Here is a 17,768-nt window from a genome sequence, read left to right on the forward strand (position 1 = left end):
TGGCCCCTTTCTTTGTTCGTGTTACATAACCCCAAGCCGGGTGGGGAGCGTTGAAATCACCTGCGACTATTAAGGGCTGCGATTTCGCAGCGATTGCGACCCTATTTAGTAGTGAGCGGAGATTACGCTTATGAGCGGAAGGAGAGCTGTACAAGTTGAGAATGAAAATGCTACGTCGGATTTTTCCGTGGGGGCGTCCGTGGCGTCCAAGGCAAATGGCCTTGGACGCCTGCTTAGGTCTATTGACGCGATTACAAATCTTGTTTAATGAGTTTTTAGTTGAAAAGGCGACTTGAACACCATATTTCATGGCTGTCTTCTTTAAACCGAACCCCATCTGACGTACGTAAGGGATGACAACAAACCTTTCTACCGTTTCCATATGTGTGTGGGGTGCTTCTCTTTTTTAAATTTCTTCGCTAGCCCTTCACATGTTGATACGACAATAGATTTTGTACAGACAGCCATGAAATATGATGTTAAAGTCGTCTTTTCAGCTAAAAAGTCATTAAGCAAGGTTTGCAATCGCGTCAGTAGACATATGCAGGCGTCCAAGGCCATTTGCCACATATCAAACACACGGAGCAGGTCGTGGCATGCCCGGTGGAAGGGGTGTACGTTATTCCGCTTTCGTGCTGCAAAAAGTACTTTGGGCAGCCAGGACGCTGCCTCGACATCCGCTTTATAGGGAGCACCAAGGTGCGATCAGGAATTCAACAGGCTCGAATCTGGCCGCGCATTGTCGAAATTGCCCATGCAATCCTTCGTTTGAAAAAAAAAAAACGAAATATTGTATAAAAATGGAAATCAAATCAACCGCGAATTCAGGCGCATGCGTCAGCCAAACTTCTATCTCTATGCATGATAAAGAAACGAAGTTTTTAAATGGCAAGAAAGGCTGACACCCTTTCACCACTTCGACGAGTCACTTCATCGCGTGATCCCACTCTCTGTAAATTTATTCACTCGTTTAAAAAAAATAAACCAGTTGTTAGTCTGCGCTCGAATCGCCCACTTCATTTTGTCCTTCATCCGGTTTGCGTTGCGCGCCCCTAGCAATATGCATATATAGACAAGCGATATCGACCAGCCGTGGAAGAGGTCTTCCCCTGCTTCAATCGTACCAAAGGCAGCGTGACGCATTCGGCGCGTGCGCAGTCAGGTGTCGCGGGGGCCCCTGGTAGCACGTGATTGGCACGCGATCGAACGCGACTGCGCGCGCATCGTAGCGTGGATGACATTGGGGAACACACAGTGAGACATCTCTATCTCAGTTTAATGAGAAGCGCACCTGTGGAACTTTCGCCCGCGTGCTTTATGGAGAGCTTGCCACGAAAATGCGCCTGGCCGTCGGTGCTTACTCAATACGTGAAAGAAAGAAAAGAGCATAATTAAACCACTGTGGCACCTATATTTGTCTTTGGAACTGATGTCATTCTCCTCCGCTCCGTGATTAACGGCACTTCTATTACCCGAAGCAGGGAAAATAACTTTATTTTTCGCTCTTTTCTTGGTCTTTCTTCCTGTGCGGATCGACAAACGCAGTCGAAAAGCAGTCGACATAAATTACGGCCGTAGTAACCCATGTGCACTTGCACTCTTGCCCGGGGTATTTCATATTGATTGACACCATCCGTTCCGAGCTGGAGTGAAGCCAACGCTGCTCAAAAATAATGCAGCGAGCCATGAGGCAAGCGAGAGGTCTGAAAGCGACATAAACTTCACCAAATCGCGCCACACGAAAGCACACTGTGAACGTCGTTCGTTCTCTCAGTTCGCTTTCTTTATTAAAGCCAATAGTTTTCTTTACCTCTTTTTCCGTTTTCGTGGTTGGTCAGCGGTCGGTCGTCGAGGGTGGTTGGTCGTACTTGCGGTAAGGAGCCGGTGCAAAGCGCGCTTGGCTTCGCGCAGTTAAACGAGTTCTGGGGAGCGCCGACTTCACAACGCCTTGATATGCACGTGCTATTGTGCGTGAGATTTTATATGTTTGAAGATTTATATGCGCGGTAGTGGAGCGCTCAGCAAGGAAGATTTTCGTTCGTTCGTTCGTTCGTTCGTTCGTTCGTTCGTTCGTTCGTTCGTTCGTTCGTTCGTTCGTTCGTTCGTTCGTTCGTTCGTTCGTTCGTTCGTTCGTTCGTTCGTTCGTTCGTTCGTTCGTTCGCTCGTTTCGTTCGTTCGTTCGCTCGTTCGTTCGCTCGTTCGTTCGCTCGTTTGCTCGTTCGTTCGTTCGTTTGTTTGTTTGTTTGTTTGTTTGTTTGTTTGTTTGTTTGTTTGTTTGTTTGTTTGTTCGTTCGTTCGTTCGTTCGTTCGTTCGTTCGTTCGTTCGTTCGTTCTATTTGGTTACATTGACAATTATCGTCAATGGCTTCTCCACAATTGTTATCATAGCAAGTGCTGTTCGAGCTCACTCAAACAGCTATTGAATGGCGAGCGGCGGAGGACGCCACTCGTCGTTGGAATTTCAAGATTGTCTGCAAGAAAATTTTAAAAAAAGGAAAGAAAGGAACACTCTCATTGTGACGCATGAATTTGAACTTAAGGCCAATGGAATGGCAATACAGGATCATATCTCTTAGCCACTCTGCCCTTCCTTTTTTTCTTCTTTCATGGTATTTATTTCAGGGCACAAATTATTCTTTCGGAAAACAGAAAAAGAGAAGCGAGCTAGAGAGCCGATACTGCAGCGGTGGAAAATACTCATACTGGAGAGCGCGATCGAGCCAGCAGCTGCCATGGCGGGCTAACGCCCGCTCGACATCTGTGCACTGGTGTGCTGAATATAGGGCTGGCGTCCGAGCCTTCTTTGTGTTTTAACACGTCGCCTTCCCATTTGCGGCGGCGGTCCTTAACTAAATTTCCTTCTTATACATGCAATGACAATGATTTAGCACGTCTCTTTTGTATTGATAAGTGTTCTAATGTTTACTCAACGGCGCTGACATCGTCTTATTTTCTTAAAGGATAACGTGATCGAGGCATATTAATGACGGATAACAAATATAAATAGCAGGAAAGCCGAATTAATTCAGCCGTAACTGGTTGCTGAAATTGGTTGGAGTGGATTGGAATAGGTTGCTGGAAGCAGCAAAGGGTTGCATTATTAGGAGAAACCAGTGGCTAAATCCGGGCAGGTAAGCGGAGGAAGAAAAGCCGAGTCCTTCCATTTCACAGCCGAGAGGCACAACTACCACAAACGAATACGACTCACACTTGTTCTACTTCTCGAATGGAGATTGCTTGGTCACGCCGGCAAATTTTCACTCCAACGAACGCCAAAAGAAAACGGCCTAAGCTTACTGCGCATTATATGTAGCCAGCCATCACGTCACTCTTTCGCGTTACGGTTGAAACGAAATTTGATTTTTAGTAGAACAATTTCACTACCCGAATGTAAACGTTTACCACTTTTGCAAGTACGCCGTCCGCAATCTTCGCGTAAATTTTCTTTACCTTTATTACCTTGCGTAATGTCGTAGTAAAGGCAAACCTTTACAGATGGCATCGCTTTTTGCAAAACTCAACATATGCAGTGAAGAATACACATACAAAACAAAAAGGAACAAGCAATGGCAGTTATAACTTACAAGAGTTCAAATCAACACGCCCCTTAAGGCGTGCGGTGTTGCCCAATTCAAGCAGACTGTACTCCAGAAAGTGCCACATGTTCAGCTTACGCCCACAAATCGTTTGCTGGTGTGAGACTTAAGCTTATTTCTTAAAACGGTGAGAATCACGTTCTTGTGCCTTAACGCCTTTATTCACGGGCGCGTTCGCACCACCATCAAATCGGGCACTTAATGTGATGTGACCAGATTCGTCGGACGCCGAAGCGGGACGGGGGTTGGGGGTCGTAGATGGGAACGATATTCAGCATTTATTATAATTTTTGTTTATGTAAAGAAAAATTCTTTTGCAAGCTATTCGGTAAGTTTGCAGTTGCGTCACGGCATTTTTCCACGTGTTTCCAACGCCACATGAGTGACGAGTAAGACGGCATGAAGATGGCGTGGTCAGTGCGCGTTGGCTTGGCTACAGCTCGTTAGCCAACACATTGAGAAGTCCATTGTAGTCAGGTCGAGAAAATGTACGAGCCGTTAAGTGGTCGTGCGTTCTATAGGAGGGGTGCGATATTACAACGGCTCGGAAAGCGAATCGTTCGCTTTCCTTCGCACGAATGACCGAATCGCGCTTTCGTCAGCAAAGGTGCCATTCAGGCCAATCACTCAAGGGCGCTGCCTATTGCGTCCGTGGTTCTTTTGTCAGTACAACATTTAATTCTGAACCATATCGCAGATTGTTCGCTGATATGCGGTTGGGTATTTATCTTTGAGAAAGTGTTTGCCCAGATTTTCAATTGACCGAGAAATTCTTGCGTTTCCATTGTCGCACGAAAGTGGCACGTCGATGTATCGTGTTTGCTGTATCCACAGTTATGTAGGTGTAATGGAAACACAGTCGAATTAAAACTTTGTGACCCCGAGTCTCTACCAAGACAGAAGAATTTTGAATGTGGAAAATTGGAGATTTTTACTTCAGTATTCAATATTTCATAAATTATTGGCTGATCTGGCGTCCATGAACGATTAACCAATTACCAAAGCATTGTGCGCCTGCAAATACATGGTCTCCCTGGACATCGCTGGATAGAAAAACATTGTTTATTACCTTTAATCTAGCTGACTGTGGCGCATTATGACCTTTATGCGTTGCTGCACCATACTGCAACATTAGCTAAACAGTCATTTTGTGTCACACTGCATGACTACGACGGCCAGTTGTATGGTTGGTTAGAGATGAAACTAAATGAGCGACAGTAGTACCAGCGTTTTCATTTTTTAGACAGCCTCAGAGTGTTTAGCACTTGCCACAGAAAAAGCAGCAGATTCGTTTCGTCCACTCGGTATTCTCCAAAGGTGCATGCGGAATCTTAGTACACGAACATTTTACATTCTGCCCCCGTCATAATATAGCCACCGCGGCTGGGCATCGAACCTGCTACCTGGTGCTCAGCCTCTGCTGAAATTGTATTGGATGGAGGCCAAGCTTTCAAATTCTGAATAATTACTGGCTAAAGTTCCGTCATTTGGGGTCATAGACCCGTAATCAAAGGATGTCAAGCTGGAACTCTTGTGGCTTTCCGAACGTTTACCTGATCCCTTTCTTGCAGATGGCATTCTTGGCATTGTCAGACGTATAACGTAAAAGTTCTCTGCTCAATTAGCTTTATTCTGTACTGTGCATGACATATATGGCTAAACATCATGTCATCATAATCTGGGTGCCCGGTCACAAAGGCGTCGATGGTAATGTGCTTGCAGATGAAATCGCCACATTCATAGCAACAAAATTACCTAACTCTTCCGTAGCTGCTCTTGCCGTAGATTTGAAGCCTTTCATTCGCGAAAAATTCTGAAACCATTGGCAACTTTTGTCATATACCTGAACCCGTAATAAGTTCCACGTACTAAAACCATAGTTGGGCTATTGGCCACCAACAAGAGAGTCACGACTAAGTGATGTCCTTCTTTGTCGTCTCCGAATAGGCAACATACACGGCGCACACAATTACTTGCTGGCTGGTGGTGAACCCCAATCTGCGACCGATGTGGTGAAACGCTGACCATTCTTCACGTTCTGCTGGAGTGTCGAAAAGCAGAAGCTGAGAGAAAGGAACACTTTCCTTTGGCACACCGGCAGCATGTGGCAACGTTTCTTGGTGCAGAACCGTTTTTTGACACCAAAGTAGCTTTACGTTTTTTAAATGATATTGCCTTACATGTTATCAGGCCAAGAAATTCAAAGCGCATCCTTTACCAGAGGGTGCTGCTATGATCGTATCGTTTTGTATAGCGCGTGCCTACACATTCTTGTGTTCAAGGGCTATGTTAAGGCAGTAGTCGTGCTTCTTGCAAGCTTTTGTCACTGATACATTTTAGTATCATATATTATATCTCATACATTTAGTATCATATCCCTGATTTGATCATTATGTCATATTTAGTCTCATATGTTATTCCTTCTGCAATGTATCTGTCATATTCCTAGTACACCTCACTAGTATTTGTCACAATTTCATTGCATAAACATTTTACAAACCTTACTGCGAGTGTTTTAGGCCACTTTAAAACCACGTCTCATCCACCTCCCATAATTCATTGCTCCATTGCCAACTCATTATCATTAGCCTGGCGCTCTTTGGACCTTGCAATACTTGGCCCTTGCCGCCCCGGTACTCCAAATTCATCATCATTCTTTCCCGCTGTCCAACCTAGCTAATCATTTTCGGGGGGCGATACCGAAAATAGCGCAGTCTAAAATTGTTCGAAATCTATTTGGTGCTTGGCGGAATCGGACCCGCGTCACACGGGCTCCTCAAACAAAGCAGCATGACGATTTTGCGCGCTGCGCCACAAATACACCACCCGATCTCGGAGGACATGCAGAGCCCTTCGCGACGGTGCTTCTTGATGGCGCAGCGTGTCCAGAGAGGAGCTCGGTTGCAGTAGACGCCTCATACACGACATGTTTCGACTGTTTGCGTACTTCGATAGTCATCGTATGAATGAGTTCTGGCCAATTTTTTTTTTTTTTTGTTCTCGAGGCTGTGTAGCCTTTCGAAGATGTGATTTTCGTGTCGGGGCATTACTGGCAGCTACCGGGCGCGTGAACAGATGCAGGCGCCCAACCACGATGCTGCGCTGTTGTTGACCTTAGAGTCGACGTTGCAGGCATGCCGCACCTGCTCTCTGTTTTCGACTCCCAGATTTTTATTTATTTTCGGTAGACGACCTCTCCGTACGGGCTGCAACAAGGTTTTACACATCCGTTGTCCCTGTCGGATGCCTCGTTGAGAAATTCGCCGACACTGCGTGCATTCAACTGATGAGTGTATGTTGGACATCCGCCGGTAAGAGATGACAAACAGCAACCGGTGAAATTGCCAAGCGCGTAACTCTTTCGAGCGACAGTTCGTGCAACAGAAATAATCAGAAGGAAATAAAAAATGTGTTTAGCTCGTTCAACTCACTGCTGCACCTACAGGTATTCTAGAGCCACCTAAATTCGAGGCCCGGTGATGCAGTTGAGCAAAGCCTCGTTTTTGTTCACCGTATGGCGAACGCTGCATGAAGTTAGCTGAATTTGGTTTGGATTCTAGATAAATTCAGGTTGACTTTCGCTACTTTGTGGATTCGCTACTCTGATTCAGTGCATGTCGAGGCGAAAACTCAACCATGTCATGCCTAATAGATGTATTGAGACAATATAGAGTTTTTAGACATTCTGTGGGCAAATTTGCCTTCGTATAATATTTTTTTTTCCTGTTTGCTTAGACAGCGTTAGATGTTCTTATGACAACAGTTGCATCAAAGCTAAAATTTATGAACCGTGTTAGACGCTCTATGCACTTACCATTATTCTAAATGAACATACAAGCTCCAGACTCTCTATATAAAACACATGGACTGTCCGTAAGCTGTCCGCAAATCGCCCAACAAATTCTGCATGTAGACTTTATGGACAATTGTCTGCTATACACGCAAACTATACTTCCGTGTGAGCGGAGTGGTTTCACGTCTGATTTTCCTTTACTTTGCTTTTTCATCTATAGCTGTTTCAGCTGCTGCATCACTAATGGCTCTGATCGACTATTACTGCACTCTGTCTTGTCTAACGCGCAGACGAACGGTGCTTCTTCACAGATACTGCTGTGGGAAAACCCGCGTAGCACGCTCTGCTACTGCCCTGGCGGAAGCGTCAGTTCTTGAATACTTCGAATGCTTCATTCAGCACACAGCACAGGTGCGCAATGGAAAAACAAGACGTTTTCATCTACTTCCAATGTTCTTCGTTCTATAGTCTAGTCGCGTAAAGAGAGAGAAAGAAAATAAGGATAGGAAAGGCAGGGAGGTCAACCAGAACATCATCCGGTTTGCTACCCTACACTGGGGGTGTAATTTCCGATAATGGTTATGGGCTGGCGCGTAATTTCACAAGCGACAGCTCGTAATTGCAAAATTCGATGCACTTTTGAAGGCCTTCGCGGCTGCGACCGAGAGCGCTCGTCAAAGCTATCTTCTCCACATCATGACTTTTCGACCGGAGAAGCCCACTTGAGCTGTTCTGATGAGATGTGGCAGACCGAGTGCTTTGAAGGAAAAAAAAAAACGTCATACGCATTCATCGCCACGGTAATCGATCGCCATGACATCGCTCTCCTTTCCTCGTTCAGAGAGATTTGAGCGTCGTTGCCAGTTGAGACAGTTACGGTTACCACTTACAAGCGCTAGAAAATATACTGGGACATGGTATCACCGTGATTGAGCCTGTGGATTTGATTCTTTTCCACTGCATCGAGCGCATGAATTGCCCTCATTCTGGTTTGTTTGGCTGCCACCTTGCACTTTGCCAGAGAAACAGCAAAGCAGGACTAGTATTTAGACAGGGCACATGCCGCCTTGCTGCCACCTGCTTATACATATGCATGCACGTATACCTGCGTCTCAATGCTTAGCTAGCAGCTTTCACACATTCTTATATATATTTATTTATTTATTTATTTATTTATTTATTTATTTATTTATTTATTTATTTATTTATTTATTTTGTTAAGATATTCTCGATGCCGTTTGGGCGTTTGGGAGAGAAGTGATGTACATTACTGGCACGTGGTTGCAGAGGTAGAATTCGAAATTAGATTGATTCGGGTTGGTGGCGATGGAGGCAGGGAGGCGATTCCATTCTGATGACGTCTTCGGCACGAATGAATGACAGTTGAAGTTAATACGGCCGTCTGGGGCTTTAATCCTTTGTTTTCCACAAGGATGTCAGCTTGAAGGCATTTCCTTTCAGCGCGAAGGAAAGCACAGTGAATGCAGTCTTTCTATTATAAAGCGTCGAAGTGTCCTAGTATGTCTTGCCTTCAGAAGCCACAATTCCACGAGCCCGTACAAGGACTGCCATACGGTCCCAACAGACGTATGCTATGCTGATGGCAGCACTAGTTGCCGCTGGCAAAGCTAGGATTAAAGCGATATTGTTTTAAATGTTTCAAAGTGTGAGAGTTTATTGACACATTTATTAACAACAAACATTCGCAGCAGAGCGTGCAGCACATATAACCTTGTATCCCATGTGAGCATGTGATTCTAATACAACATTTATATAGGAAATTGGGTGTGTGTGAAATTGGCACAGCCTGTAAGCATGCTTTTCTCATGCAATAAATTTAATAACGCCCTATTATCAGACACTAACGTCACAGCTACCAGCATCATTATCAGCTGCAGCAGCAGCCTATTTTTTATGTCCACTCCATATCTCCAATTAGCCCTTTCTTGCGCTACCTATATATCGTGTGTCCCAAGCAACTTGAGCCAAACATTAAAAATATGCAAATGTCGTGTAGCTGGACAGAACCAAGATAGTGTTGTTTGTCGTCGCTTGGAGATACTGAGATTATTTTTTTTTTGCATTCCGCCTAATTGCATAATTGGTCTTAATCAGTTAATAAACTTCTCCAATATTATAATTAGACTAAAAGTATCAATGAGAAAATTGCAGAACAACATGACAAACTCCCGATACAGCTTTCCGTTGCTCAGTACATGCTACATAAAAGTGTTCTCTAAGCATAAAAGAAGTGCGCGAAAACTGCCTCGAGCGGCCAGTCGCGCGGCAATTTTGCGTGGTTTAGCAAGGTAACGTTGTAGGCCAGTTGGTGAGACACTGAATAAAAAACCGCCACAGACACAGGAGGGAGGGAGACGACAACACAGAGCGGATACAGGCGGACAACACAGAACGGACGACAACCGCCCTACGTTGTCGTCTCCCTCCGTCCTGTGTCTCTAGCGGTTTTTTATTCACAATTTTGCGTGAGAGAGAGAAATTTATTTACAGAAAGGCAGAGAGGTCGGCCTGAGCTATAACTTGCTCTGGCCTGCTACTCTACTCTGGGGAAAAGGGACGGGGAGGGAAAGGGCTGATGAATGATGATGGTATAAGGAAGAGATGCGTATATACAGATTCACAGAGTTGTGGTATCTCTAAAGGCGTGCGTCCAGCCCAGTGGCTTGGAGAAAAGCTACAGCGGCTCTTGTTACCAGGGCTGCGCTGGTTGCATTAGGCCAAGGACCTAAAAGAAACTCGTCCTATAGCGGTCTCTCATGGATGTTTGCTATGGAAGAGACAAGTTGCTGTCGTTCTTGCGCGTACGTGGGACACACGCAAAATATATGTTCAAGTGTTTCTGGCACCTCACAGCATTCACAGTTTGGGCTAGTATCACTGGCACCTATCATATTTCTATAACGGTTGGTGAATGCGACACCAAGGCGAATCCGGTGCACCATGCTCGTGTGGTTTCTTTTGAACTTGTGAGGCATACGAAATCTCATTTCTTGGTCCCGTTTGTGTAATCGCTTGTGTCTTCGATCTGGTTGGGTCCAGTGTTCCAACGTAGAGTTGCGGTTTACGCGACGAAGTAGGGCGTTTGTGTGAACGGAATGCGTACTTCACAAGCATTATCCAAAGCAGTTTTCGCTTCAGCGTCTGCCTGTTCGTTCCCTATCACGCCACAGTGTGATGGTATCCACTGAAAGGTGACATTGTGGCCATTTCTAGTTGCGTGGTCGAGATACTCTGTAACTTCTATAGCCATAGAATAATACGGGCCCCGTCTGAGGACACAGTCAATCGTTTGCAGAGCTGGCTTGCAATCGCAGAATATCGTCCATGCGTGAGGAGGCTCCTCGGAGAGAAATCGAACTGCTTCCCGGATAGCAACGTATGATAGCAACGTATAATATAGTTAATGAATGGCCAACCTTATGCTTCCAGCGCTGCTAAAGCCGAGAGTCGCTGAGAGTCGGGAACTGTGAGCAAGCAACGGGTAAAAAGTTTGACAGAAATAGACATTATTATTATTATTATTATTATTATTATTATTATTATTATTATTATTATTATTATTATTATTATTATTATTATTATTATTATTATTATTATTATTATTATTATTATTATTATTATTATTATTATTATTTTTGTTGTTGTTGTTGTTCTTGTATTTTAATGTATGCGTGCGCGAGTACTCAGAACTTAGGGTTGTTCGTTGGCACGTTAAATAAAATTGATTGATTGATTGATAAAACCACGAGCTGGTTACGAGTTCCCGCCGTAGGGGGGAGACTCAGGATTAATTTTGACCACCTGGGGTTCTTTAACGTGCATCTAAATCTAAGCACACTGGCGTTTTTGCGTTTCGCCCTTATCTAAATGCGGCCGTCGCAGCCGGCACCGAACCCGTGACTTTGAGCTCAGCAGTACAACGCCATAGCCGCTAAGCCACCGCCCGGCGAGGAAGGGACTCCGGGAAAGGGTATATGGAGCACCAGATCTGGCCTGGTTTGTCCTCCTAGTGCAAGGTTCGCGACCTAGTAAAACGTTTGTTTGTGCGGTGAAGTTGGTGTCAACACGCAAACGTATTTTGGAGCTTGGTTACACCGCCAGACGAACACGAAAGACCGGATAAGTTAAGCGCAAGCTATACAGCTGAAGGCTGCAGACTATACCAAGCGACATCTTGCGGTGACCTATACTTACATGCGCGGGGAAGTGCATGCACTCACGAAACTGTGCCTGTTTCCTTTTCTTGCCCAGTCGGGGCGTCAAAAGTGAGCGAGGAGTGGGTTCCGCGAAAAAGCCTTACTTAACACCAGATTTTTCTTCCCAGCCAGTAAAACAGTGCGGTACTGTGTTGGTGACGTACACTGCTATTCGGACAGCTAATCCAAATTTCAGGCTGCGTTCCCTAGCTCAGAAAAAATTTTAACAGTTCCTCAAATCCTCCCGATTCCGACATGGCAGCAGCCAGCGGCGAGCCGGGGGCCCCAACGGGTCTCCACCGGCTAGTCCCTCAGGACCTGAATAAAAGTTCATTGTCCGTCTGTCTGTCCTCAAATCCCGCGTCTATTCTTTTACACTTCTTTTACGCAGTACAGTCGACATTGCGCATAATACAGGGTGTTTCGGCGAACATTTTCAAAATTTTTTTTGAAGGTTGCTTGTGGCAGAAAGCTGAATTCAAGTTTATGATCCGGTCTACTCGAAGCAGAGGACACTATTTGCACAAACAATTAAAATGTAAAATTGACTAATTAACAAGAATTCACTAATTAACTTTCTAACTAATTACATTATGGCCCATATTGCAATTTACATATTCTAGCAGTGGACTTCACAAGGCGGATCCACTTGGAACGAATTCTGAGGACGACACCAGTTTCGAGATATAAATTCCCGAACTTTTCGGAGACATGCATTGGCATTCCAGTTGCTTGTGTGCTTCAGTGCATGAAGCGACGTTTTGTTAACAAATTAACTGGAACGCCAATGCATTTCTCCACAAAGTTCGGGAATTTATATCTCGAAGCAGGTGTCATCTTGAAAATTCGTTCCAAGTGGATCCGCCTTGCGAACTCCACGGCTATAATTTGTAAAGTGCAATATAGGTCATAATGTAATTAGTTGAACATTTAATTAGTGATTTTTAATAATTAGTTGATTTTGTTTCTCAATTTTTTGTGCCAGTATTGTCCGCCGCATCGAGTAGACCAGCTCATGAACTATAATTGTGATATCTGCCACAGGCAACCTTTAAAGATTTAAAAAAAGAAAGTATTCGCTGAAACACCCTGTAGTTACTGCCGAAACGAGCCTATGTGCAGAACTTCGTGATTCAGAAATGGGTGGGGCTTCCTTCGAAAAATAAACAAAGCTGCAGCAGCAACGAAGTTCGTGGCGCCTGTGGGCGGTGTCTGCCGGCGCCTGGCTGCTGTTGATCACGTGCTGCTGCTGCTGCTGCCCGGAGCCCGTGGGGGCGACGCTGTGCAACGAGCTGACCATGTTGTCCGAGGAGTGCCAGTGCGACGAGTACGACGGGAGGCTCACGCTGCGGTGGGCCAACATCCACGCCAGCCCGCTGCTCAGCGACCTGGAGAAGGTGGCCGAGGCCAAGATACCCCTGTACGAGATTCAGGTAGGACACGTCGGTGCGTTCGAACGCCCCCTCCCCCCCTCCCCCCTCACTGTTTTCGCTACTGCTTCGTGGAACCAACCTCTCATTGGCCTCTCTGACGCCCAGCCACCGAAAAAGAAAAAGGAAAAAAAACAATGGAACTGTTCGGAGCTCGCTTATAAGAACCTTAGCTGGGTCTGTACGTGCCACCGCGCAACCAGTAAACAACGCCGGTTGAAAGTAGATGCTTGTCGTTATTTGTCCCGCCCATCTAGTTTCCTACCGTTATACACAACCATTGGCTCAAAACCCAAGCAGCCAGCTTAATGAATTTGCTTAGTTTTACTAAGGGAATACCAAAAAAATTAACACATTAATCTGGTAAACCATATATTTAAAAACCCCAGTGTCTTTTTTTATTTCGCCGGAAAAAGGTGCATTAGTACTTTCCAAACTACCCTCTTTCTTAAAAAAAGAAAACATTTTTGTTAGTTTCGCACCTAAACCTTAATGGCCGTACGTCAATGTGGCGTCTCGGATTTCAATGCATTTTCTCCTATTTGGGCAGTTTTGGCGCCTGAAAATATCTCGAAATTTTCTAGGTTCAGTATCCGTTTCCTTTAGAATTCAATGCAATGCTCATTTCCCGATAAAAAGTTCTCTAAATTAACTCGAGTGGACAAAATCCAATTCTAGGACGTCATGGCGGGCAGGTTCGGGACCTTAGCCTAGCGTCGCCAGCTTTCTTTCGTCCTTCTGTGGCTTGCCATGCTTCTTCCTCTCACGTTAAGAGTGGCCCCTTTACTATTCCAGAAGCGTAATCTACTAATACACCTTAATTTTATGTTCCAATCTTAGTGTCCCTTTATGCTAAGCTCCTTGCTGGACAGCCGTAACTCAGTTCGTCATTTCGTTCTTTTGTTATACAGGGAGTTCCACGTAACTTGAACCAACGATTTCTAAAAAGAGGTTCACCGTAGCTGAATGAAACCAACGACATATGGCTGCCTTCATGTGGCGCTCCTCAGAGTATCTTTTTTATATTCCGCTTAATTTGTTAATTAACAAATATTAATTATGCATTTCTTAAATATTAACTTTAAAGCCAAATGCGTTTCGTAGAATTGTAGAGGGGACTCAGAAACGACCGATCCAATTTTTTGCGGCGACGTACATGCTGCGTGGGGATCTTTTTCGGCGTTTAAATAAAGCCCGATAAATATGAAATATAATCACGTGACTGCGCTCATGCGCTGTCGTATCGCAGCGAACCTCAACCGTGCTTCGAGCGAAAGAACAGGGCGCGCGGACCGTGGCGAAGTGAGCGACCGCGGCTCTAGGCGTCGGCTCCACGGTGCGTCAGCATCTTTGACGGCGGTACACGGAAAAGAAAGCGCCGTCGTTCCTGATAAGCGATAGGCTCGAAGCAAGGCTGAATGCGCTGCACCCGCGAAACTCCACCCACGAAAACGCAGTGCGCCTGCCATTCAACTCTTAAAGAAGAGGGAGCCAGCGAGCTTGAAGCTTAATGTACTTGCTATCCTTCGACGAATCGTACCTTACGGGGCAGATGCATTCTTCGTCGACGCCGCCAAATATGGCAGCGGAGACAGGTTTGCAATCACGGTCGTTGACGCGCGCAGAACTCTTATCAGCGCCGCATCAATTTACGCTAAACACGTGAACGAGGCGGAGGAAACCGCGATAGCCTTGGCTCTTCAAGCCGCAAAAGGCCCGGCGGCCATTTTCTCCGACTCGCGCACGGCGGTCAGGGCTTTCTCGTCCGCTCTAGTTTGTAAACACGCAGCCGACATCGTCAACAGATCCTTTCGTATTACTACGCGAGAAGACACTGGAGGTCACACCACAGCGTGGTTCCCGGCGCACGTGAACAATGTAACTAACCAAGCGGGTTGCAACCCTAACGAGCGGGCCAACTGCCTGGCGCGTGAATTCACGAACCGCGCCCGAGCTAACGGTCCGGCTCTCCCGCAGGATTGCCCCTTCAAAGATAATCTTACGACCTTTCACTAAATTACGTCACATTACAGACACAGCAGGAGGAAATTCCCTCCCCCCAGCCCGAAACTGAACAGGACTCAGGCTGTTACTTTCAGGCTTTTACAGACGAGATCCTACCTCCCCCCGAGAGCGCTTAATTGGATAGGCCCCAACTTCCCGCAATCGCGCTCCAAATGCGGTCACGCGTGCTGCTCCTTCGACCACATGCTCTGGCTGTGCCCGTACAACGCGGGCTCCGACTTTCATAACAAGTCCAAGTGGGACGCCTTGCTGAAGAGCTCGGATTTCACAAACCAACTACAGGCCGTCCAGAGGGCCCGCGACGTCGCGGAGTCACCACCTCCCTGTCCCGTCGTGGGCGGAGCCACCAACTTGATCGGGGAGCCTTCGGTTCCCCCCAATCGTGTTCCTCTGGACACTCTTATAAAGTTCTTGTCACTGTCACTGCTCTGCTATAATGTAAATGTTAGGTTAATTGTAAAATGAAAATTCGTTGTTTCAGATTAGAGAAAGAATTAACTATATAGTGAAATGGATGGTTCACTACCCTGCGCAGGTTCGAGGGTCAGTGGTGGGGATCATAAAATAAACAAAGTAAACAAAGAAATCTAAAAGGAACAACACGCTCATAACCTGCTGGTCAAGCCGTCCTCGCGCACGAACTCCCATAAAGAGTCGATAGCTCGCCGGGCGTCGGCTTGAGGGGGTGCCGGGGTCCATGCCTCCAATGAGGTAGTGCCGCGTCTCTTGCGTTTTTTTTTATTTATTACTATCGCGGGACCCGGACAGTCCCACAATAGGCACCTGACTGTCGGACGAGCACCTATGTAGCACGTAATTCACGTCACTGGTGACGACATCGCATTCGGTTCTGTCTCTTTCTCCTCCTCGTTGCCCAGGCGTTGCCTATATACTCTGATGAACACACTTCTTCCAGGAAGCGACCAGCGCGAGGCACTTAGCCAGGACGTCTTGGTTGAGGACTGTGCCTGTCCTGGCTTTGTGCATCAGCACTTGCGCGTCCCGAGGAAACCCCTTGGGCAAAGGGTGGGCTTTGTGAGGTACCTTCGCCTTCAGCGCTCCCGTTTTGGCTGCAGTTTGAGTCGCTCGCGCTCCTCCTCCAGGGTGCAGGCGCACAGGATCGAGGGCGATATCGGTCCAGGGGAAACGATTTGCATTTTGAGAAATTATAATCTGCCAATAGCTTTCTCTCTAAGCGAACAGTCTGACTAGGCTGTCTACCTCGTCCTACTCGTTCTGACAAAGAAAGCATCCTCGGAATTTCTTTTCTTTGACTTGCAATTTCTATGCAAGCTTTTATGCTGTTATATTCCAAGGCGGTAAGCTGTCTAGCTGCACAACTCTAACTGATGCATTTCTACAGCAAGAGCGGGGTGTTTCTTCCGACAAATAAATTCATGTAGAGCTTATGTCAGGCGGACAATTTTAGCTCTTAATCGTACACTAAAGATAAGTGTAAAGCAGTATGAGTACATCACGCTCTGCAATGGGAAAAGAAGCCCCCTTTCACCGTGAGAGGAAAGGTGTAAAACTCGTAAAAACGAAAACCGAATTGCATTGCTGCCATGAAGTTCCCCGCACTGCCTCGTCAAGGCGTCATAGATTTCGACAGCATTTAAATGGATCTATGGTTAACTGCTCTTCGTTAACTTAGAAGTACAGCCTACACGGCATTATTGAATAAACTGAATTATTGCATTATCGCACTGCATTATTGCACTGCATTATTGAATAAGTCTCCACCTAACAGGTTTTGCTTACTTAACTGGTTACAAAACGGCTGAAATACGAGAACGAAAATTGAAATTCTTGACGTCGAACTTACGTGATGGTTCTGAAGTTTCGAAAAAGAAATCACACGCGCACACAGACACACAGACATAAAAAGGTTTGGTCCTTATTTCAGCTTTTTAAAACCTCACCTTTTCTCATAGAATGAATAAAACGATTTTGAAGACAACTTACCATTGTTGACTGGCCTCAAGTGAGTCGCAGGAAGAGAGTCTAAATTATGGTTGCTCCTTTACCGCCGTTCCGCACGTCTAAAAGCGCCCACACGTCTAACCTGTATGGTGTCCGTCATGGCCAATCCGCAGCATGTAATTGGCCGCATGGCATCGGCGATTCGAAAAAAAGAAAAAAAGAAACTTCCAGAAATGTGCAGACTTCGATCCCTTCCATAACAGAGCAAAAAAGCGCAGCCTTCATGGTTGGTAGATAAGAATTCCTAAAGCTACCAAGAATCTCCGAGCGAATAAAACAAAAGGCTTAATTTGTTATAAAATGTCAACGTCTCACTATAAGTTTAAAAAAAAAACATTTCTTTGCATGAATTTGCGTGTGTTCTTATATTTACTTTGGTATGCTAAGAAAAGTTAGCATACTTTCCAGTCTATCCAAAATTTCCGAAAGATCTTGTCTCTTTTTTCTTGTTTTCAAAATTTGTGGAAATTATACATCTCTAGTTCGGCGATTGCTCGCCGTGCACTGTCTTGCAGTCTCTATGATGTTTGGAGCAAGGAGCCTTCAGAGCCTTTAGTCCGGAGATCGGTATAGTATACAGGGTGTCCCACGTAATTTTAGTCAAACATTAAAAATATGTGAATGCCACGTAGCTGAACAGAACAAAGGTTATGTTGTTTGCCGTCGCTTGGATATACTCAGATTATTTTTTAATTCTACCTAATCACATAATTAGTCCTAATTA

At 45.6% G+C, this 17,768-nt stretch overlaps 1 protein-coding gene across 6 annotated transcripts in view; it reads left to right on the forward strand.

Moving 5' to 3' along the window:
- Window positions 1-17,768, forward strand: part of LOC142583037 (uncharacterized) — a 158,713-nt gene that overhangs the window by 135,513 nt on the left and 5,432 nt on the right. For all 6 annotated transcript variants that reach the window (XM_075693288.1, XM_075693293.1, XM_075693290.1 and 3 more), the window contains one exon: window positions 12,779-13,039. In XM_075693288.1, the coding sequence (XP_075549403.1) occupies window positions 12,779-13,039 (261 nt within the window). The remainder of the gene's footprint in view (window positions 1-12,778; window positions 13,040-17,768) is intronic.

Source organism: Dermacentor variabilis, chromosome 5 (assembly GCF_050947875.1).
Source record: "Dermacentor variabilis isolate Ectoservices chromosome 5, ASM5094787v1, whole genome shotgun sequence".
Lineage (NCBI taxonomy): Eukaryota > Metazoa > Arthropoda > Arachnida > Ixodida > Ixodidae > Dermacentor > Dermacentor variabilis.